General features: G+C 40.5%; 1 protein-coding gene across 4 annotated transcripts in view; it reads left to right on the top strand.

Moving 5' to 3' along the window:
* ITPR1 (inositol 1,4,5-trisphosphate receptor type 1) overlaps window positions 1-25054 on the top strand; it is a 291524-nt gene that overhangs the window by 204579 nt on the left and 61891 nt on the right. For all 4 annotated transcript variants that reach the window (XM_063121590.1, XM_063121591.1, XM_063121589.1 and 1 more), the window contains 2 exons: window positions 394-584; window positions 24791-24971. In XM_063121590.1, the coding sequence (XP_062977660.1) occupies window positions 394-584; window positions 24791-24971 (372 nt within the window). The remainder of the gene's footprint in view (window positions 1-393; window positions 585-24790; window positions 24972-25054) is intronic.

Genomic DNA, 25054 nt, shown 5'->3' with positions numbered 1-25054 from the left:
CCTGCTATTTTAATGTTTTATGGCTGCTCTATTATATTCTTCAAATGGTTTTTTTAAATATATATATATATATATATATATATATATATATATTGTTTTAACTTACAATGTTAGCTGTCTTGGATTTGTTGAGGAAAGGTGGAGTATGAATATTTTAAATAAATACGTACATTACTCTTAATAGTAGCCTCATCTGTTGGCATTATGAAGGGGCAAGCATGTTGTTGGCACTTAAATAGGTAATAAAATTTAAAATAAATATGAATATTTTCACAATATAATGTTACTGTCTCCTTTTTACATGAGAGTGAATTACATTTTCTGATAGAAGTATTTAAGTGGGGCCATGAGATGCTCCATTTTCTCATTCTGTGTAACTTCATCTTTTTGTAGGAGGTGGGTCTAGTTCTAGCTCAGCAAATCGTGGTGAAATGAGTTTGGCAGATGTCCAGTGTCATCTGGATAAGGAAGGAGCATCCAATCTGGTCATAGACCTCATCATGAATGCTACAAGTGACAGAGTTTTTCATGAAAGCATCCTGTTGGCGATTGCTCTTCTAGAAGGTGGTAACACTATTATACAGGTAGGAAAAGTATTGCTGTACTTCTGTTGATAAACTTGAGGGTATGTTAAAGAGCATTAAGCTTGAAGGTCAGTAAGTCCAGTGCACTGTAAATTAGAGCCAGTGTGGTGTAGTGGCTAGAGTGTTGGACTTGAAGTTGGGAGGTCTGGGTTCTAGACCCCACTGGGTGACTTTGGGCGAGTCACAGCTTCTCAGCCAAATTTACCTCACAGGGTTGTTGTGAGGATAAAATGGAGAGGCGGAGGATTATGTACACCGCCCTGGGTTCCTTGGAGGGAAAAAGGTGGGATATAAATGCAATAAATAAATAAAAATTAGTAGGATCCATCCTACCCAAGTTATTCCCTATAGATTAAATGACTAGCTTTCTAGTAGAGGTCATTATTCGTCTTTAAGAAAACAGAAACTTCTTGTGTGTGGTTTACTGATGGAGGAGTTTAGGAAGTCATCATACTGATGTGGCAGATGCAAACTGAGCCAGGTTTCACAGCCAGATTGCTTCATGCAGGGCTCGGAAATCCTAGGAAAGCAGTATGAGAAGATTAGGGATGATCATTTAGATTCAAAACGTTAAGGATTACCACATTTGAGTTTATAAACAAATATTATTAGGACAAACTGTTTGCTTTTTAAATACAGCACATGGTGGGAATGTAAACAATATGCTGGAGTTTGAAATCTTACAAAATTTTGTTTAAGCTGAAGTATCAGTTCCTACACCACTAGGTAGACTATGTCCAGAAGTCGTAAATTCATAAGATTGCCAGTTTATTCACGATTGGGTTTTCTATATCTTAAATCCTCATCAAGTATCTTAAGAAATGTCAATATGAAAATCATATGTAGGATTTCATTTACTTCCATCTGTGCGTATACACACCAATGGGGTTCTTATGCCCCCTCCAATTCTTTTGCACCCTGCCAATTTCCTTCTGAAAGCGGCACCAACCACTTACAGAATGGAGATTTAGCAATTCTGGGGGCAACCCAAAATGAGCAGGAATGCTCGTTTCTGGAATGGGTGCAGGTCAAAGAGCTTGCTTAAGGAAGCCTCGCCGATCTGTCCCAACCCAGAAACAAGCATTTCTGCTCATTTTGGGGCTTCCTTTATGAAGTGCTAAATCTCAGTTGCATAAGTGGTGGGCTTCACTTGTGAAACAAAATTGGCAGGACCCACCACTTGTGGAAAGGTGCAAAAGAAGTGGCAGAGGCATAAATGCCCTGTTGACTACTACCCTATTCATGTGTAGGCTAAGTTGTGAAAGTCACCACATGAGCTGAGTAGCCCTTCCGATGGCATTGTGTCATAATGTAGCTCTGCCCGTAGGCATCCACATGAACGGCTGCAGCAGGAAAGCCTTCACATGTACAGCTGTATGTGTGTAAGCTTCCACCGAATTCATAACCCTGCACACCCTCAAAATCTGCTCTAGAGTGTTGCATGGGATGGATCATCACTATGCAGAAACAGTGGCTCAGTTGAGACAACACGTTTCTCTACAATGGTTTTACACCACAGTTGAGAAATGTGTTGTCTGGAGGGTAAACTCCACCCCATGGTGGAGGTGGGTTTTTTTAGAAAACATCCATGCTGAATATCCACGTTGTGCAAAGGAGAGTTCATGCACAACTGTTGTGTGTTCCGTGGAGTTTCCTGTTGCATTGAGTGGACTTTTCCTACTGGCTATAGAAGGATGGGTAGATAATGTGATGAAGGGAAGAGATAATAGGGGAGATGTCAACTAGAAGTTAAGACAGGAATGGTTCAAGGGGTCACATAAAGGGTTTCTTGGGGATAATAGGGTAGTTCTCATCAAATGTGACTGGAGAGAATAAAAGGTTGAAGCACAGTACATCATTAAACTATGGAATTTGCTACCACAAGATGTGATAGTTACCAATTTGGATGGCTTTACAGAGAAATTCATGGAGGAGAAGGCTATCAATGGCTACATGCCTGATGGCTATATGCTACCTCCAATATTAGAGGCAGTCTGCCTATGAATACCAGTTGCTGTGGAACATGGGTAGCAAAGTTCAGTTGCACTTATGTCCTACTTGTGTACTTCCCACAGACAGCTGTCTGGCCACAGTTTGAAAAGAATGTTGGATGAGATGGACTCTTGGTGTGATCCAGCAGTGCTCTTATGTAAGGAGGTGATGGAACAGGAAAAGCTGATAGGGAAGGTTGCAGAGGTTACAGCAGATGGATGCAGTTTTAATATAGGAAGATGCAGAATCTTGAGCAGAGACCAGGTTTGGGGAGGGGCATGCCTCAGCAGATCATAAAATGAAGAAAAGAGGCACTTGGTATTCCTTGAGTTTGTGTGGATCATAGAGATGATATAGTGTTTAGCCAGCTCAACAGCAGAGCAAAAGACCATTCATAGTGCCCAAAATGAACCAGATCTTTTGTCCTCCTCCAGAGTGCTATGACACTTTCAGCTTCAGAAATTACAACCTGAATTTGATAATTTCAGTGGCTGCATGATAATTTAATAGCCAGGTTTGCTCCTGAAGCTATGGGAGCTTTGGGCACACCTGCTCTCTTAGCCTATTTAATGCTTCCCAGAAATATGACCCTTATATGTAACTATCTTTGAAATAAAATCCCAATTGATTTAGATCCATCTGCTGCAAATGGAATTCAGAGTCTGCTTTCCTGCTACACAAACATCAGTGGAACACAGTCTATATAAATATAAACATATCCAAGAGAATCAGGGCAAAACTGCATATTATATATAGGGAATTATTCTCTTTCATGTAACTTTTTTATCATATAAAACAGCTGCAGGCATTTTAGGTTTACTTCTGTCTCTCAGGGAGAAAAACAGTTAATTTTGTGTGCACGGTAATTTTGTGTGCACAAATGGTTGGGAAGGAACGAGTTAAATAGCACACTCCCCTCTTTGCTCAACCTGAAAACCACCCACAGCTCCTATTCATCATAAATGAACCCCAATGCTACATGGCTTCACTCTGCAGCATTAGGAGGCTTCAGATTCTTGAGCACTGGGGTGATTTCGATCAACAATGCATTAGCCCTGAATATGAAAGAAAAAGGACTGTAATAGGCAGGTCTTTCTAAATATCTTTGTGACAATATGTATGTTTTGACAGGGGGTATAAGCAAAACTTGGACTATCGTTGCATCTGTGACCAATTTCTCTTTCATTCCTCTTATTATATGTCTTTTGTGTCTTGTCTCCTCTTTTCTTCCTTTCCTTTGTTTTTCATTTCTTTATAGAATCATAGAATAGTAGAGTTGGAACGGGCCTATAAGGCCATCGAGTCCAACCCCCTGTTGCATTCCTTCCTTTCCCCCCTTTTCTTAATATGGGTCATAATCTTCTGTAAAACCACATGGTATGACTATTTGGAACAGGATTGGTCAGCCTGTGACCAATCAAAATGTTTTGGCCTACAATTCCCATCATGCCCCACCATTGACTGTACTGGCAAAGAGGTGAAAACATCTGAAGGGCTACAAATTGTCCAGCCCTGGTTTAGAGGAGTGTGTTAAAACAAGAGTTTTCTTCCATTTTTGTAGTGTCTCTTTTGATTTTTTAAAATAAGAGTTTATTGTCATTTTTTCTTTATCTATTGTTATATTAATGAACACTCCAGTAAAATGTTTTCAGATAATAAAAAATATATATCCATCATATATGCCATTCCACCTCCCTAGAGTTTAAGGTTTCTATGGTCTGTGAAAATTAATGATGAATAAACTTCCTTATATAACTCCCTCTCCATGAAATTTTTGGCTAGTTCATTTAATTAGGGATGTTCTCTAAAGCTGGAGTCTTGCTGTTTTGAGTAATTTTGTTTTTAAACGTAGATTTGTATCTAAGAATTGAAGAAAAAATTATATTAACAAAGCACTGATCATCTGAGATAAATGTATATTAAAAAGAATGAAGAAAATTAAAAGTAAATCTAAAACAAGAAAATAGAGCGGGGGAATTATCCAAACTTGCATTATCAGGCTAGAAAGCAATACAAAAACAACTCTAATTAGGTTGCACTCTTAAAATGAGAATGTGCAAAGAATTTGAAAGATGATAACCTGGTTTGTGGGTTGTTTAAATTGTGGTGATCATGCTAACAGGGCCAGTCAGTTACTCTAGTTTAGAAGCGAGGCCTGAAGCAGAATAAAATATCTTTGGACGAGAAGGACTTTGTAAATTCAAATAAAGCTATATGAAGCTTTCTGTTCTCTATCAGCAGACGTGAGTCATATTTCTGTCTATTTCCTTTCCCATATGGAGTCTAGGTGCTACTTCACATATATACATCACTTGAAATGCCATAATTTGAAGACTTGTAGCTGAGCACATAATCTCAGTTGAAACTACTGGGTTTTTTTAGCTTATGCGATGTGATGATGACAATTTGAGTATGGTCCTTTGATCTCTGGCAGTTCTTTCACACGTGCATGCATGCTCAGACACACCCACACACCGACAGTCACCTAATGTTGCACTCATCATGAGTTCAACGTACACATATGTGAACTCTCCCTTGTGTTGGACAATATTAGAATTACATATGAAACATGGTCATTTTTAAAAAAATGACAACACAGCTTAAATACCCAGAAATCTTATTGATTGATTGATATCATTTGACTTGATTTGTATCCTGCATTTTTACCAAAAATGGTACACAAGGCGGTTTACAGGCACAATTAAAGTAAAAAAAAAACTTACAATACAGCACCAAACCCAACAGACCCACTTATAGGCCAAGGGCCTTGTTGCATAAAGCGGTCTTTGTTTGCCAACGGAAGAACATATTTAATTTATAGATTATAGAGACTTTTTCATTTTCATTCTGTCCAATGCCAAGGAACTCAGCTTGCTGGATTTTCATAAATTGTACAAAACAAGCATTCATTCCCAAATTTTGTCAGAATCAACTTTCCCATAAATGTAGCTTTTTTTGGAAATGACATAGTGGGGGTGTTTGGACAATCACAAGGTAAAAGAAGGAAGACGGGGCAGAATAACTCGTGGTGAGCCCAATCATCTGTCAGGCGCATCGTGGCTTATTCCTTGAACACTGAGTATGTTATTCATAGGGTTGCCATGTCCTGTGACCATGGCCAGTATATTCTTCTCATGTGATTGTACCACTTCAGATTTCACGAAGGGAATAAGAAGAACTTGTTTGAAAATGCCCTGGGCAGGATCTACACTACTGTTTTAAAACGGTTTATAACAATAGTGACAACTGTTGGGGCCCAGGACACACTCCATATACTGTTTTCAAACTGTTTTCAAAGTGTCATATCCTGCTTGGTGTAGATTTCCTGGTGTGCAGATTCATGCCATGTTTAAACTGCTTACAGTGTGTTTCTGGCGTTGTTGGGGTGGGCCACAGCAAGCACAGACTTTTATCTATGATTGCTAATATTTAGATGTTTGGAGCTGTCTCATTGTGCTCTGGTCTTTATATTTATGTGTGTGTGTTTCTATACATGCGGACGTATTTTATTAGGTTATTTCGATCTGGGTGAGTATTTTTTTGACCATCGTTCAGGCTTCTCTCTCTTGGGAACTCACCACCACCACCACCACCTCACCCCAGCTTATCCCAGGTATATCCGCTTTAGACACAAATCCACAGTTAGTGTTATGCTTTGGAAAGGGTATTTTAAAAGTTTAGCGTTGCCCCATGGCCCTTATTGATGAGATATATTGCATTATCCTACTTTTCATGAACACTAGATAGTTCCTATCTATAACTAAGACATATAGAGAAAACAGTGTGTTATAGCCAGACACCAAGCCCACATATTTCTGTTTTATCTGTCAAGTATATATACTATTTATTTAGGCTTTTCAGACGATCCCCAACTGGATTAAAGTCCTTGACAAGCAGGCAGAGGCAGGCTATTCAAAACAAGGTCATGCTACATTTTTTTTTGTAAGCACAGGAATCAACAAAGATGTTATATAACTTCTATTTATATCCTACTTGCTCACTAGCTGCAGGCATACAAGAGGAGCTGAGGAGGGAATTTAATGAGTTCTCAAGGCTTGCTCACCTTCCCAAGCTGGTAGAGACAGCTTGAGTTTTTTAGAGTTTTTTTCCTTTTTGTTTTTTAAAATGCGTCAGCAAATGAAGCTGGTGGGTGGTGTTGCTATGGTTTTCTATAATTCCCTTTTCTTTTTCTTTTGTGGGGGAAAAACACGTTTTAGAGGGTTCCTCACTTCCGCAAGCCTGTAAAACACCCTTTACTTACACCTACATTCAACTCCTTCATTCAGGAAGGAAGTAGGGTGTGTGCCTCTCTCCTACCTCTCCTGTATTGATAGTGTTGTGTGGTTTTAAGACTTTCTTCTTGTGTGGGGTCATGTGTTTGTGTACAGTTGTGTTAAATGCATGAACAAAGTGGTTAAATCTTTTAAAATCAGTAGCCCCACAACTCCTGCCTAGGCAGAACCATCTGCTTATTCAATTAAATATTTAATGCCCTTCGCAGAAGCAGGACTAGTGATACTACCTGATATTTGTGCACATTCAGCCTCTGTTTGTCATCTTGAAATCCAAGGATGATCTTGTCCTTTCTTTTCTCTCCTACACCTCTCATGTGTGATTGGCTCTCTGCTTTAAATTGGGAAGAATCAGGATTTCAGATGTGGTGACTGAGGGAAGACCTTTTCAGGAATCAAATATCACAGATGGCCCATCCGATATCCCTTTATTGCTTGTACAGGAAGAGAACTAAAAACTCAGGCCTCTCCTTAAGCAGTACTGTCCCTTTGAAAGAAAGTACTTAATCAGGTTTCTTGGTAAAATGCCATGTATCCAGTTCTGAGGATTGGCCTTTTGGGCAGCAACTATAATACAACTGAACTGTGTTAGAACCATATTAGAACTACAGCCTCTAGCTACGTGATATTCCATGGCTCTTTCTAGTTATTTTAAAGTTTACGTTAACTCTTAAGGGCGCAATGCAGAGATCCCCTAATTAGCTTCCTTTAGGCTGTGACAGGTGCCTTGTTACAAAGCATTTAACTTTTCAAGGCAGTTACACAAAAGGAGGGGAATTTAACTATAATAAGGTGAACCTTGAGGAAAAGGCAGCCAACAAAAGTGTCTCTCTAATGTGCAACTTAACTGCATTCTTGTTAGCGTTCCAAATCGCAATCTAATATTTGTTTGGGGAGGGGCTGTAGCTCAGTGGTAGAGCATCTGCCTTGCATGCAGAAGGTCCCCGATTCAATTCCAGGCACCTCCAGGTAGGGCAGGAAAACCTCCTGCCTAAAACCCTGGGGAGCCACTGCCAGTCAGTGTCGACAATACTGGCCTAGATGGACCAATGGTTTGACTCAGTATAGGGCAGCTTCTTATATTCCTATGACAGCAGCAACGGCGACTAGTACATCTTTGGAAAGGTGGAGGAGGAGGAGGAATAGTTCCAGGCAAAACAGGCTTTTTTATGCGCAAGGAGCTTGGTCTGCCTTAATGTGACTAGGTGATGGCAATTCCCTATGCAGGAGCCCGTTGTCCAAGCCACCAAAGTTGCCAGGCCTTTTTCAGATTTTTTACAAATATGTATAGTGAATGGATAGAGATCGTCTAAAAAATATGTTTGGGAATGTATCTTCCTCCATCTTTATATGTCTGTGCACACTGAGCCTATGAATGCTTATATGTGAAAAAGGCAAAAGGATCCTGATGTCTTGTGACATTTTGAAGGAAATGGACCCAGGTGTCTCACCAAACATGAGAATCCTGTTCTCATCAGTTAGAATTGGAAAGAACTAATGTTTGTATCAAATCCACTGCTGCCCTGAAATAATTAGAACATAGTAATTTAGTTTACACATCACTCTAAGCCACAGCTGGCTGTTATCATAGATTGCCCCAGGGTGGTTTAGTGTGACATTCAAACCCAGAGTGGGTTTTCTCCATCATGGGTTGTTTTGTTTTGTTTTGCAAACAAGCCACCCTGAGAACCCATTCTTGTAGTAGGGTTGTTTAGGATGGCTTGTTCTCAGGGTGGGTTGTTGTGATGCCTGAACCCAGCTGGGCAATTCTCTTGTGGCTTGTCTGGAACAGCTAGAAAGCCTCCCGGAAAGAGTGGCAAACCCACCTGCCACTTCTTGTGATATCACTAGTGCCTCTACCCTTCCCCCTCATCCCTTCTCAGCACTTTAGGATGGATTATTAATTTGTTTTTCGTAGACTAAAGGACATTGGAGAGTGTTCCGAATGCATTCACAATTATTATTTTTATTGGTCATAGAATCATAGTATAGTAGAGTTGGAAGGGGCCTAAAAGGCCATTGAGTCCAACCCCCTGCAAAATTACAGTTGTGAATTCTGCTGCTAGGCATTTTGAGTAATTTTTCCCTCAGCTTTACTGTTCTGTCTTGAAATTTGCACAATTTTTGTGAATCGCCCAGAGAGCTTCGGCTATTGGGCGATATAAAAATGTAATAAATAAATAAATAAATTCCCCCCTCCATTTTACTGCTTTGCCATGAAATGTAGGTATTTTTAGCAATCCACCTCACTTGTCTGCCTTAAAATTTGCATATCTTTACTCACTCACTCCCCACTCTGCATATGTTTACACACTCACTTCCTGATCTGTCTTGAAATTTGCATATGTTTGCGATCCCACTCCCTGCTGTGTGTAAACTTCATGGACATCTGACAGCTAGCAATGGAGACCAGTGGAAGGAAGTTACAAGCATGTAGCGTGTGTGGAAAGGAGAGCTATAAGTGGCTGGTGGCTGCAGGAGATGAGGAACTTTAGGGACAGGAGTTATTACTTCAGTAGAATATGAAGCAGCCTTTTTAAAAAAAAGATGTTCAGAAGTGGAGGATGAAATTGACAAAGATATTCAGAAGAGGGAGATATCAGTATGCTTGACTAAATTGCGGACAGGCTGTCTTGCACACTTGCTCAAGATCCACCCACCAACCCACCCCCAAGTTTGCGAATGCATTCCCACATTCAGAATGACTCAGAAACCTAAATCCCTTTGATGATCTGCTATACGGGGGGTGGGCAGTTTCCCTCGTGAGTGGACCAATTGCAGAAAGAATGCTGACGTAAGGAACGAAGAAACAAGGATTTCTGCTGCAAAGGCCCCTGGGAGACATACTGGCAGTGGCCAGGAGGAATGACTGAGGGAGAAACAAGCCACAGCAAGTCGCCAAGTGGGCAATCATCTGTCAGGAGTAACAGACAAGCCACTAAACAATCATGGCTTATTCTCAGGGTGGCTTAACATGACATGCAAACTTGCCAAAGGTGTTATCACTTATTGAACCAACCAAGGATGGTACAGGAGAATGTGAGCTTTTGAGTACCATGGAGCTCTTCAAGCACTTCTCTGACATGAAAGCTTACATTCTCCTATACAAATAGTATTTGATCCAGTAAAAGGTATTGGTTTAATAGAGCGTGTGCTTTAATCTCTGGGACAACGACCAGAAACTACTGGCTACACTCAAGGTGAGACACATTGCCCTCCTGGATCTTACGAGGGGTTACTCCCTATCCCTTGCCATCCTGCCAAATTTGCCACCAAATTTCAGTGGCGCAGCCACAGCGGCAGCACAAAGGTGGCAGGGTTTTTAAAAAAACTAAAGCACGCAGGGAACATGATTCTGCTTGAAAATGCTGCATGCTTCAGTGTGGTCAGTGCACAATGCAAAAAAGGCAAAGTAGCCATTTTGGCTCACTGGCCGCATGTTTTTCACCCCTGGTCTACACGATTGCCCTTATTCTTAGAAGATTGTTAATGAATGTTTCTGTAATTAGATTACTATTCCTTTTATCAAAGTGTGTGAATAAGTTATTCTGTATCATGCATACAGTTTTGGCTGGGTTTTGTACAACTTGAGCTTGCAACAAGCAAAGTTTATGCAGTGGGCTTCTAATTATCAAGTCTGAACAAAAGCCAAACTACTTGATGCAAGAGTTCATGAATAATAATAATAATAACAACAAAAACAACAACAACAACAACCCGCCTCTCCCTCTGGATTGAGGCGGGGAACAACATTAAATACAATATAATACTTAAAACTAGTTAAAAGAGCATATAAAACCAATACAATATTAAAATAATCACAATATCTAAAATTGTTAGGTTTAAAATTCATCTGGGTAGGCCTGCTGTTTCCTGTTTTCTTGGTTAACAGTATAAATAAAATAGCTGTGACTACAGGGCAGACCTAGTTAACAGTTAACTGAGATAAATCTGTTTCCAACAGGCATAACAAATTGAGCAAAAACTCGTATGACCTGTGGTAGGCAAGAGCCATCCTCAAGCCATCCTTTACTAGTCCTTTGCATCTGAGGCTTTCTCGCTTGGCATGTCAAGCAATATGGTTTAGCAGTTTAGCAAACTTGCTGTGTCAAGAATTCCATGCTGAGTATCCACCATTTAAGCTGCACTTCTCCAATGTGCTCTAGAATTAAGACATCAGTCAGCAAGTCATGCAATGTGCTATTCAATACTTTCCGAAACCTTGAAAGGGCAGATGTCAGTCTTCAGTTAACTAACTTGCTGCATGCTCATTTGTTGTAGAATAAGGTGTGCTTTATAAAAAATGTAGCTTGTGGTTTCTAAATGAATCCCACTGATTATAATTTAACAACAACAGTTTAACAGGCCTCTAAAGAAGAGGATTAGTTAAGTGAAAGAAAATTCCACTATGCTGTAGTTCTTTTCATTGTAAATAATAGATTAAGGGATAGATGTGAGTTGAATGAATAGGATGAGATAGATGAATATAACTAAAAAAAAACTGGAAGCAGAATCTATAGTTATCTAAGGAAACAGTTTAAAGGTAGCCTCGGAGATGGCTCAAGTTGACAGGTACTTGAGGAATGAAGTCCGTTCAAGAGATAAAAAGGCAAGGGATGCTTTTTTGTGATGGGGAAAACAAATGGGTTGATGCAAAACAGTGTAAGAGAGAAGAGAAATGAAATAAGATGAGCAATGATTAGTAGTAGTAGTAAGTAGTTGTTGTTGTAGTCAGAATCTTAAATATAAGGCCTAGCACTACCCATTTCCAAGTAATTACTGAAAAATCTGTTTTCAAGTCTTTTGAAAATATATGAAGGCAGAAAAATTGTCCAGAAAATCTGACATAGTCATAACTTCTTTTTTAAAAATAAAAATGAGATGACAATTGCAAGTGAAAAGAGCAGCTAAGATGGTCAAATTCCTTTGCTAATCTTTTAGGCTTACAAATAAAATGTATAACAAGTTAGAAAAGGGCCAAGTGCTCAAGAGTTAAATAGAGTGTAGAAGCTATGAAAAGGAAGAACACAGGTGTGGGCATTACTTTCAGTCCAATATGTGAATATGTAAGGCGTTTTCTGAAATTCTGTGGCTGCAGCATTTAATCACAAGCACTGGCCCCGTTCAGACGACACGCTAAACCATGCTGCTTAACCACAAAATGATTAACGGAATGCTTAACCATGGTTAATGGTGTCATCTGACACATATTTCCCCTAACTATCTGCCCCATTAACCACATTGTGGTTAGGCTCACTAATCATGTTGTGCAACATGGTTAGCAGCACTAACCATGGCTAAAAGTGTTGTCTGACACGTGTGTGTGGTTAAGGGCTTGTCTTTAAGAGGTTAAGGCATAGAGCTTCCAGTACAGAGTTGCCTAACTAGGCAGGGCCACTCTAGCCAGTGGGCTCTATGGCTGCTCTGGACTGCTGATTGTTTCACTCGCTGCGGCTGCCATTTCATGTTTCGCATTAGTTTTTTGGAGCGATTTTTGTTCTAATTAGCAGAGCATGCTTACAGTAGAGCTTTTTAAATCCCTGTTTGCAATTTCCTCATACGAAGCATCTGTTTCTCCTACCTCGTTGAAGCGCCATTACACTTCTCAGGTTCTGATTACTGTGGTGGCACTGCCTGATGACACAGCTAGTGCAGCCATCCAGGAAGGCTTGTGCCTCCCCTGTGATGACTACAGAGGTATAGCAAGCATGGCGATGCAGAAAGCAAAGGAACCGCTCACTAAACAGGGCGATGCAAGCATGCAATTGCTGATTTCATTGGTGCCTGCTCTAAAATGACGGCCGTAACTGCCAGGGCTCCTAATGCTAGGGCTGCTGGGATACAGGGTGGATCAGTTGGAGGAATCAGGTGCTCCACTAACCACTTTGTGGTTAGCGTGTGGTTAAGGAAAACTTAACCACAAAAGGGTTAAAAGTGTTGTCTGAAAGCATTCCGCATCTAGTTAACACTAACCACAGCAGAACGTGGTTAAGCTAACCACAAAGCTCAGAGTGTCTTCTGAACCAGGCCATTATCTAGGGTGACCATATGAAAAGGAGGACAGGGCTCCTGTATCTTTAACACTTGTATTGAAAAGGGAATTTCTGCAGGTGTCGTTTGTATATATGGGGAACCTGGTGAAATTTCCTCTTCATCACACCAGTTAAAGCTGCAGGTGCCCTGCCCTCTTTTAAATCTGGTCACTCTAGTATAGCTCCCGCGGCTTTAACTGCTGTGATGAAGAGGGAATTTCACCAGGTGCTGCATGCATACAAATGCTGCTGAAATACCCTTTTCAATAATACAACTGTTACAGGCGCCCTATTTGGTCACCCTACATTATCTCACATGCTCAAATGTCGTAGAAAATGTTCTAATTCAGAAATTTATAGACTATCAGAAAAAAAGCTGTGCTTTGGAAATGTGACTAGATTGAGTGCTGTATTTACTGATGCCCAAGATTTGTGAAATGTGCTGCATGACCTCTGTTCATCATATGGTGGTTCTTATTTCATGGTAAATGAATTTGGTTGTGAAACAAAATACCATCTGATTTAGCAAAACCAGAAAACTGATCCAATGGCAGCAGGCTTTGCCATATGGTTGGCATTAACTCTCCCTATAAAGTGTTGTCCCTTTTGCAATTGCATATGGAGTTGCAGAACAGTTTTCTTTTAAACATTTTCTTTTCTTTCTTTTTTTTTAAGCCAAGGAAGTTCTAGCCTCTTTAACCAGGAGGTAGAGAGCCATGTGGCATTAGAAACAAGACAAAAGGAAATAAATGTGGAGCAAAGCAATACCGGGGTAGAGGTGGAGGTAGCATTGGAATTGGAATATAAGGGAAATTGGACAGAAGTGATTTCCCAGTGTTGAGTCATGTCAAGACCTTGTTAATAAGAGGAAAAGGGAGGACAGATGGGAGCAATGTAAGTATAAGTAACTATGAGGTGACACAGGGCAGCAGGTGGGCTGATTACATGACCTCAGTGAAAAGTTTAGAAAGTGATTTCAGGATGTTGGAATTAGAGAAGGGTAGATACTGCTTTCTTGAGACCTTGGGAAAGCTGGCACTGGTTTCATAGAAAGGTTTTTCCAGAGTTTTGTTTCTCTACAGTTTCAGAGAGAGAACCCTAATTAATTAGTGGCCAGATACACAGGGATCTACAGTGACGTTTCTGAAAAATCATAAATCAATCCCACAGTATCGTGGTTGGTTACAAGAAAATTCATTTACGTTGTAAGCGCAGATGCTGTCAATAATGGAAAACATTTGTATTCATTTCATAATAAATATTGTAGCAGGATACTTTCCGCTGTCATCTTGAGAGCTGTAAATGTTTTTTTCATCTGGTGTAACTGGAACAGTTGTCTTACTTGGCTGAGGCTATCATTTGGCCTTGGAAACCTTTCTGCATTAGTAATCGGCATCAGACCACAACAGATAAATCAAAAGAAACAAGCAAGATCACACTTTTGGAATCTACTGCACCCAATAGTCCGGTTGGATGATGCAGGGAGTGTTGAGGATGATGGGAGTTGTTCACAAGTTTATCTTGTCTATTCTTATATCAAATTAGGTTGTTTGCCATATCCACATCTCAAGTTTAAAGCATCAGTTGTGTCCTCTGTTTTAAAGTGTGTGTGTGTGTTTTATCGTTTTTAAATTTGGATGTTGTCCATATGAAAGGCTTGTGTCTTTGTGTGATGAGACTGATTTGAGATGCCTATTGCATGCCACCTATCTTAACAGATCCTTTTCTGGTCCTGGGCCCAAAATAGACATTATTCTTTATTCTAGAATGTGCTGGGTCCCTAATCTGGATTAGGACTGTTGTTTGAGGGGATGTGGTGGGGCTTTAACCCTTCTTCTCCACACAATGCAGTCCCAATCTATTTGATCACTATTTGAAAATATATATTGCAGGTGTGCCCCCCCATCTCGATTGCAGAGGCAAGAAGAATTAAAGCCCCCCCCCCATGCCAGAATCTTTATTTGGATGACATCTCCCGTGCTTACTGTAGAGTAAAGAAGAAGAAAGATGTAGCCTGCTATCTACGTTTTTAAAGTAATATGTGTTTGAGCCTCAAATGCTCTTGAACTGCCTCATTTACTGAACTGGAGAATCTTTATAATCTTAGTTTCTTCATTTACAGAAGGTGTTTCAAACACCTGGTTCTTTCTGATGCCTAGAAAATAATACAATGCAGCCTCTTAAAATACAATGTGAAAGAATTGATCTGGGCAGGATTAGCTGTTATAGGACAATCTTCACACCACTGCAAGGTGTCCACTAAAATGCTCTACAGGGTATACCATTTTGGGGTGAAATATTTGAATAATATAATTTTTGAGGAAAGATACACTATTGTTGCAAATGGTATGTGAACTACAGTGCAGCTTTCACTATCTTCTAAAAGGAGATGTTTGTGAAGTAAAATTTCTTTTGACTGATAAAATCTGAGATGAAACACTGGAATGACTTTGTGATCTTATGGTATGATCAGATATAAGCAGTCACTTTCCAGAACTGATGCTTTGTGGCTTAAAATATTTATTCGATTTTATCATTTAAAATAATACTTTTAGCCTTCCTAATGCATTTTTCACAATGCATTGTTTAGACTCTCAATGCAGAATAAAGGTTGTAAAGGATACAAATACCTGCCAGAAGCATCGTTTTTGGTTATCTACCGTACAAATGATTTCTTGTTTGCACAGGGTGTCCTTTCCTTTCCTTTTTAGTAGTTGCTATTGAACAGTTACTGCAAACTAGCGCAATACAGTCTATTCAAAATAAGATACCTGGTTAAGTCTTTCAGGCAAAGTACATACAAATGTGTGGTCTGCACCACAGAAGTTGTTTTTTAATTGGACAACGTTTGCATTTTTCTCTGTAAATATCACTGAGTAACATTATGTACCGTATTTTCCGGCGTATAAGACGACTTTTTAACCCAGGAAAATCTTCTCAAAAGTCAGGGGTCGTCTTATACGCCGGGTGTCGTCTTATAGGGCGGGTGCTGTAACTTCCGAGCCGGACTGGAGAATCTGCGGTCGCCGCATATAGTTCAAATCCCCATCCTTCTGTTTAAGGCTTGCCTATATATATACACGCACACCGTTGCCCCCCTCCGCCTCTTTTTTTTTTCTCCTCCCCTCCCCCTTTTTACTGTTTGGGTTCTGAGGGTGTCGGTGGTTGAGGCAGGCAAAGGGAGCGCGAGCCGCTCGCCTTCAACCGAAGCCACGAGCTCCTGAGTTCTGTGTGTGTGTGTGTGTGAGAGAGAGAGAGAGAGAGAGAGAGCACGAGCGAGCAGGAGGGAGGGAAGGAAGGAGAGCGGGGGGGGGAAGAGAGCGACGGAGTGAGGGAGAGAGGAGAAGCGGCTCAGCGAGCAACTCCTGACGGAGTCTAGCCCGGCAGTGCGCCACAGACTCGTAAACCGGGAGAGAATGAGAGCGCGAAAGCAGCACCAGCCTTCCTCAGCTCAGGCAGCCACTTCTCGCCAGCTGCAGGCGCACAACTAGAGCAGGGAGAGGAGAGGCGGGGAGGGGATATAAAATATAAACTCTATATTTTAACTGGAAAAGTTGGGGGTTGTCTTATACGCCCAGTCGTCTTATACGCCGGAAAATACGGTACCTAGATGAGGCTGTTTTAAGAGTTTAGCCATGTTAACCGATTGCAGAAAAAACTTCTGTGATAAAAACCGTAAAAGCCACCACAATACACCATGCATCTGATGACGTAGACTACAGTCCACAAAAGCTTATGCCAGAATAAATTTGCTTGTTTTATGTTTAATATGTGTAATGCTCCATTTTAAAATCATGTTCTCTGTTTATAGCAGCTAAATTATTTATCTTACTTAAATAGTAGTTTTGGTTATTACTTTTAAAAGAATACTTTTAATATGTTATCTTGCTGGTTATATTATTTTTGCTTTTATTATGTACATCAGTCTTAGAGCTTCAGCTACAGGGCAACATAAATTGAATAAATGAAATTAAATGAATAGAATCATAGAATAGTAGAGTTGGAAGGGGCATATAAGGCCATTGAGTCCAACCCCCTGCTCAATGCAGGAATCCACCTTAAAGCATCCCTGACAAGATGGCTGTCCAGCTGCCTCTTGAATGCCTCTAGTGTGGGACTGCCCACGACCTCCCTAGGTAACTGTAGTGGTTCATCTATGATTTTGAAGGCATCTTTGATGAGTTTCTTCCTAACACAGAGCACCAATGAATGGCCTGTTAGGAAAGAATGCTGTGACAATATGTCATTCTCAGAAACTTTAGAAGGTATCTACATGTCATCCCATGCTACAACTTCATAGTTTAATGCTGAAATGAAAAGCTGTTTCTCCCCCCACCCCAACATTGGAATGTTATATGCATGAAACCTATGCCAGTATTACTTCTCCAGGTGCATCCATTGTACTGAAACATGATCACTGTTCATGTGTAGTACCAGCGTGCAAGGAACCACGCAGGCATCATTTTTGTGTCTTATATAAAAGTCATACCAGATAGAGAAAAACTTCAAGGTATTGGAATTTCAAGGTACCCTCACATGGTGGTTTGGATGCAGCTTGGGTTATGAACTGTTTATTATATCGTGACATGGATTGTCCCTATATACACAGGGTTGGATCCAGATTTAGTCATATTTATAATAAAAAAAACATTGAAATCAAAGGGCCTTAAGGTACTCATGACTAACTTAAGTCTCATTAATTTCTATGGGTTTACTGTAAGTATGACTAAGTTTTGATCCAACCCATTGCATTTCACTCTTCATTTGTTTTCATGGCTGTAATTCATTCTTGTGGGGGAGAGAATATAAGTTTTGTTCTCCAGAGCCAGCAAATTGCCCTGTGACTGGCTTTCTATAATATTATTGGCTCTGTTTTTCAAAGACCTTACAATATATACCCCCAAATGAGTCGGGGCAGACCACAGGGCTAGGAGGCTGCATGGAAAGGAAGGCTTTCCACCTCATTGTGCTTGTTAATTGACTTAATCTCTTTCAAGTAATCATAACTCTAGGTCAGCCTTCCCCAATCTAGTGCCCTTCCGATGTGTTGGGCTATAGCTCCCAGCAATGATGGCTGAGGAATGCTGGAAGTTGTAGTCCCACCTCTAGAGGGTACCAGGTTGGGGGAGACTGCTCTAGGTAGTTAGTCATTTGTAAGACAATTACATTTCCCTAGTATAACGCTACCCAAAAGAACACTGCTTTTGCTTTTTAAATCATGTGACCAGACTCAGGGTTTCGCTAAGCTGATTTTTTTTGATGTCTAATTAAGGTGCTATTGCACTGCTTTGCTTACATTACCAGTCTAAACTTTAAAAAATTCTATTATCTAATATTACTTGATATAATTTGTTTGCAGTTAGTGTAGTTAGAATTAGGTTTTTGCTTGTTCAAACAATTATCTGCCTTTGTTGGCATTACTGATGGCTGATAGATAGTCAGACCTTAATTTGAGTGACAGCTCAGCTCTAGAACATATGAAAGTGCTTCTGAACGACATGTACAGAGTACCTCCATCCATAGATAATCACTGTTATTCTCATGTATAACAGTGGGCATGCTTCGAGGTGGGAAGCAAATAAATTTGAAATAAATTCATGCAAGTCAGGGAAGAACCAAAATGACAGCACGCGTGCTTTAGGACAGCAATAGCAGTAGAGGAACCATTTTTAAAAAACACTATTTTCATGCCAAATATTTATATGAATATAAAAATGCCTTTCTGATCACACGTCAAAGTCCAGCTAGTCCAGTGCACTAGGGAAACCAGGCAGAGGTGTGTGATTGTACATTCATGCAATAAATTGTTTTTGTCATTTGCATCAAAATCGTCCTTTTCCTTTTTCCTTTTTGCCCCCTGAGGTCTCATATAGTCTCTGTGTCAGCTCTCCTTGTCTGGCTGCTCATCTACATTATAAGGAAAAGTGATGTTACCCACTTTTCAAAGTCACTTTGCCACCAAATTTACTTTGGAGAGTGATCAAAGGCCACCATTCCTGTGTTGTTTACATCTTCACGGATGTATTGCTACCCCACTCCAATTTGCTTTTTCAATAAATCTAACTTCGTATTGTAGAAGAAGCTGTTGCAACATGAGCCACTGCAGAATGCAAACTAACTTCATAATACTCTGCATAAGATGACCCACTTGCAAGTTCATCCTCCAGTCATGCTTTAAGCTCCGTTTCTGATTTATGTAACAGCATATTGGTTTCATCAGATAACTGTCAGATCGAGTCGCTAGCTATTTGTTGCCTTCTTCCATGCAATCCTTTCATGCTTTACAGAGTTTTAGGAAGGTACTATTTTATTTTGCTTCTCCACATTGGAAGGATACAAACGTTAATTAGAATGGGGGAAATTATATATGTCTCACATAATGTAAATATGTATTCTTATAGATTAAGAGCAAAAAACTGACATGCTTTGACTCATTTTTGTTTTAGGGTAGTTGCTGTTTTCATCTTGTCTTCAGCTCTTTAAGGTGTTGCAGTTGTATAGCCGTTTCACAGTAGCAAATGAGTTTGCGACTAGTGTACACTTGATGGGTAGCCAACCCCAGCAATCTCACAAGTGTACCTGCATAATATATGTTTCTGTGTCAGTCACGTACTATATTTTTACATGTGCATTTTAAAGTTTTAGGTGGACACCAAAATATGTGAGGTACAGCCTATAAGTAGATAGTACTTTAAGGCTGCAAGCTTATTTGCACTTACCTGGGAATAAGCCCCATTGAACTCAGTGAGTTAGATATAGGATTTCACTGCCAGTATTATTTAAGTGCATTTTTAAAGTATGATGGCAGTAATATTATATTTTCTTGGTTAGTAGCCTCTGAAAATGGCTAAATGACCTTCTGTGATAATCTTCACTTTTCTACAAGAAGGAGGATTTAGAACTCCATCACACCAGCGATTTATCGCACATTCGCCATGCATGTTATGCAGTTTTGCAGCCCAGTCGTCCATGTCCTGCACTTATTTTGCCTCTTCCCCTCCATGTTTCATTTCTTTTTGGAGCGGGGAAAGTCTGTTTTTCCCCTCTTTGCAAAACAAATGCACTCCTCCCTCCTGTGTATTGCTGTTGTTGCGTTCTATCCAACCATCCTGTTCTTTGTTGGGGGCGTGTGTGTCTCGCTAACAAAAGAGGAGGGTGGGGCGGTTCTCCACTCAACCGTGAAGGGAGAGGGAGAGAGGTCCCATTTAACTGTGTGTACTTACTGCTGAGTAGGCATGACCAGGGGTACATTTTTACCTTAAAAGAAATGCAGAAAATGCACCAGGACAGGGGTGGTGGTGGTTTGCCCCCACACCTCCCTAGAACTGCGAAGCTTCGCATTAAAGACTTGTGGGGTTTTTTAGAAATGGAGCGAGGCACAGTGCACGTTCGTTCCTCTTCCCCTGTAGTTTGCTGAGTCAGTCCATTGTACTTTCAGTCCTCCGACTCGGTTTATAAGGATCCTAGGGAAAGCATCGTGTGTTCTTTCTCTCTCCCTCCCCCCTATTTCTCCTAAGTTTTACAGTGCAACAATAGTTCGTTGAAATGAGGATAGGTAGACCAGTCTGTGGACATGCAAGGGGTTGACTTTCCCTAATCCCACCATTGCATCATTACACCATTTCAGCCCACTAGAATGGCATTCAATTGCATTTGCCAGAATGGGGTTTACTCAAAGGTAAATATTCATCCAATTTTAGTATGACTTGGATGTAAATGTAGTTGAAATCAATGAGATTTACTTTTCAGTAAGGGAACCAGCAGATCTCTATTTTATGAACTGGAGATACATAGATTTGCATGATCAAAGTAAAGGAAAATAGATCCTTCACAATTGCAAACAGGTGGACTTCCGCACTGGTGGGCTATCAGCAAAAGGATTTAAGGGAGAGAAATTAAAAAAACAATCCTAAAAAATCAAGGGATGAACCAATCTGATTCAAACTTGGCATGGCTAAAGCTCTCCGTAAGAGCTATCGCTGTGCCAAGTTTAATCTCTTTATCTTTAAAAATTATGCAGGTGTAAGTATTTTATTATTTATTTATTTATTACATTTTTATACTGCCCAACAGCCGAAGCTCCCTGGGTGGTTCAAAAAAACGAAAACCATTCAAAGTATAAAACACAATATAAAAACATGATATAAAATACACATTAAAAACTGATTAAAAACATAACATACATGATTAAAACATCCTGAAAACATTCTAAAATTCCACTGGATAGGCCTGCCAGAATAGATCAGCCTTTATTGCTTTTTTAAATTCTAAGAGACTGTCAAGTTGACGAATCTCCTCCAGCAGGCCATTCCACAGTCTAGGAGCAGCAGAAGAGAAGGTCCTCTGGGTAACAGTTGTTAATCTAGTTTTTGCTAGCTGAAGTAGATTCTTCCCAGAGGACCGGAGTGTGCGGGCGGATTGTTTGGGAGAAGGCGATCCCGCAGGTAGCCTGGACCCAAAGCATGTAGGGCTTTAAAGGTAATTTTGGTTACCTTGGAGCAAAGGAGGGGACCTGACCACCTTTACAAAAGAAATTAGTTAAAATGATTGTTAATTTGCCCACCCTTTGAAATGAGCAAAACAAACTACCTCTCCTCCTTCCCTGTAAACTTTTCCCCAAGCCAGAGGGCAGCAACAGTCTCGGCCCATGCACTCCCTCCTGCTTCCTACAAATGGCCTCCCTTCCTTGGAATTTGTTTAATATGATCTTAGGGGAAAGTGTGTTGTTTTACCATAATTGCGCAGTTTCAGGATACTGTACTATTGTACTTGGCAGAAATAAAGGAATATTTTTTTTAAAATAAAAAACTAACTGCAGGGGGAAAGGAGGACATAAGGGGTGGGGTGGGAGATTTCACTGGCATAGTAGTGCTCCAGGTGAAAAGACACATGTGCTGAAAGAGCACAACAATGCACACACATGAAAGTGCCCAGCACTCAACTTGCTAAGGAAATGGAGTGGGAAACCGTGGATGAAAACCGTATTAAAAAAAGCAGGCGTGATGGAGCTCTTAGACTAAATATTAGGAAGAGCTTTGTAATGATACATGCGATTCAACAGTGGAACAGATGACGGTGGTGGACTCTGTTAGAAGTTTTTAAACAGAGACTAGATGTTCATCAGGATGGCTAAAGAAGTGATTAGCTGTCCTCTGAGATCCTGTCCTACTTGCTGGTTATTTTTTCGGTATTATAGCATCTTTGGAACTTCTTTTCTGGGGTTATTTATAAGGAAAGTCTCTTCCAGTTTTTGCATTTCCCATGGTTATGAAGTGCATTTGATTTTTAAATTACTGTTTTGTACACTTGCCCATACATCAACAGCATTCATGCCAGGATAAAAGATATTCATAGTGAAAGAAAGGAAGTCCCCGATGGCACTTGTGAAAGAATTGTAAGTAAAATTACGAAAAAAATTGTAGTGCTGAGGAAGTGACACTTATTACATGTTCAGAGCATTCTAGTTTGCTTACATGTTCCAGCGCTGAGCTCTGACTCAAATGAACCCCTAACTAGAGTAATAACTAAAAGCGATTTGGACTTTGTATGACTTTTTTTTTTTTTAGCTTTTAGGAAGTAATGCAACCATCAGACAAGCAGATTTCAGAGAAATCCTTTTTGGCCGGGTTAATAACCACACAAGCTTGGGGTATGAATAATCTTGAAAGAGAGTTGTAGTTTTGATTACATATTTCTGATTGAATATATCCCAGGTAACCCTGCCTCTTCTTTGTGGTCTCTGTGCATCCTGGCTCTGCCAGCAAGGAGCCACGATCAGAAATCTTCTAAGGCTGAGGAATTTTTGGTGGGAACCCTCCCCCACCATCCAGTGTTCATGTCCCTAGTGGGTTCCCACTATTCCCTCAGTTGTCCTTCAACCGCCACTGTGGCAGCCTTGTAGGGAACCTTCTCATTTTGTTTGCTTCTTCCAGAGTTTTAATTTCCTTCCTTTCTCTCTCTCTAGTGGTTTCTATCTATCATTTTAGTGGTTGTTTGTTTCGTTCATTATCTCAGCAATCACCCGAGAGCATATGACCCTTCCAGCTCCATTTTGCAAGTGTGCCTGTTGTGGCAGTAAACTTCCTCCAATGGATGGGCATTTGCTCTGCATAGTTAAACTGTGGCATTCACTACCACAAAACGTAGTGATAACCACTAATTTAGTTGGCTTTAAAGGGAGGTTAGATAAATTCCTGGAAAAGGCCATCAATGGCTACTAGTCCTGATGGTTATGTGCTATCTCCAGTATCCGAGGCAGTAAGCCTATATACACCAGTTGCTGGGGAACATGGGTGGTGGAGTGCTGTTGCACCTGTGTCCTGCTTGTGGGTTCCTGGTCGACAGCTGGTTAGTCCCTGTGTGAACATAGTGCTGGACTAGATAGGCCCTTGGTCTGATCCAGCACGACTCTTCTTATGTTCTTATGCCCTCTGTGTTTCAGCCACCCTGCATAGGATAGTCGGCAGCCTCCAATTTCCGAGGCCAGTGACAATCCGGATAGGATTGCGCCCAAAATGAAAATTGTAGTTCTGGAATTTAAATTACTTTTTATTTAAGTAAACCTGTATACACCAGTTTCTGGGGAACATTGGTGAGAAGGTACTGTTGCACCAATGTCCTGCTTGTAGGTTCCTTCCTGGAACTATGAGCAGCTACCTGGTCAAGGCCATCCACTTTCATCAATCACTACAGGTTGGACATCTGGGATAGAGCTAACTGCTCCTTTGGACATGTGGGTTATCAGCTGTTCTACAATAGGACACCAAACCCACCTCCAGTAAGTCAGCTTGCTGCTTGGCCAAATGTGTGACCTGGAGACACCATGAAAGAGACACCAGAAAAGACAGATTGCTTACTGTAACTATAGTTCTTTAATTCACACAACCCACCCACCGTTCTTACTTCGGCATCTAAATGCTTGGCACCCAGGTTTCTTTAGATTCTGAGGCTGCATTCAGCAGTCTCAAGGAAGTGAGGAATAAATGGAAACCTGCTATGGGCATGTACGCTGGGATGGTGGCGGAGCGTTCTTGCTAAAAATTCCTCAGCTGTAGAAGGTTCCCATATTGGCACAGAGCCCATATGTGTGAATTAATAGACTGCTCAGTGAAATACAATTCTGGGTAAGCAAGCTGTCTTCAACCAAGTGCACACTAAAAATTGTGAACATAGATTGCCCTGGACAATCTCAGTCACCCATCATTCCATTACGTTCTTGCCTCTGAGCCCACTGTCTAATCTTTCCTCCTAGCCACCCTTCCCAACATTTCCTGAGCCCTCCTAAGTATACTATCCTTTATGTGTTCCTAGGCTTTGTAATATTTCTCCTCATCCTTCCACTTTCTGATCCTTAAGTTGTCTACTTTACCTAGCCTACTTTTTTCTACAGCATTCAGCCCATTCTATTTCTAGTTCTTTTGCATGTTTTTTTCCTGTAGCCAAACTGAAATTTCTTCAAAAAAAGCAATAGTATTTTGTCAATATTCCACGATTTGAATATATCCCCTGCACAAACAACTAAAAGCATACGATCCTGGGCAGCCCCTGAGTTTTCTGGAAGGTCACTTTGAGGAGAGGCTAGAAATTAGTCGGCCAGCTTCTTTCCAAGGGGTATCCCCAACAAGTCCCAGTTTTACAGCCACCATTCCATTATTTTAACTGATTTATCTCTGAATTGCCAGTGGGTGTTTGGGACTCTTCAGGAACTGAATTTGGCCCTGAGAATTCCACTTGCTTATCTCTGTCCTATGACTCTACATCAGCTCAGCCAACAAATGTGGCGCTCACAGTCAGGCTACACCAATTTTTAGTCTGTTATATCCTTAATACTAGGAATCATTTCTCTCTCTTTTTTTTTACCAATCCATTCTGAATTTTTGTTCTTCTGTAGCACTCATTCTTTTGCAGACTGACAGAAGATAAGAAGTCAGAAAAATTCTTCAAAGTTTTTTACGATCGCATGAAAGTGGCCCAGCAAGAAATCAAGGCTACAGTCACAGTTAACACCAGTGAATTGGGCAATAAAAAGAAAGATGATGACTCGGACAGGGATGTACCAGCCAGGAAAAGAGGTAATCCTTCAGTATCACACTGATGCCTGGTCACAAGAAACTAAACACTTCATTCTCTGATTACATTTGATTCAGTAATTCAG

Source organism: Elgaria multicarinata, chromosome 3, assembly GCF_023053635.1.
Source record: "Elgaria multicarinata webbii isolate HBS135686 ecotype San Diego chromosome 3, rElgMul1.1.pri, whole genome shotgun sequence".
In the NCBI taxonomy this organism is placed as follows: Eukaryota; Metazoa; Chordata; class Lepidosauria; order Squamata; family Anguidae; genus Elgaria; species Elgaria multicarinata.
The sequence above is the reverse complement of the archived record's forward strand: the minus strand, read 5'-3'. Positions and strand labels throughout refer to the sequence as shown.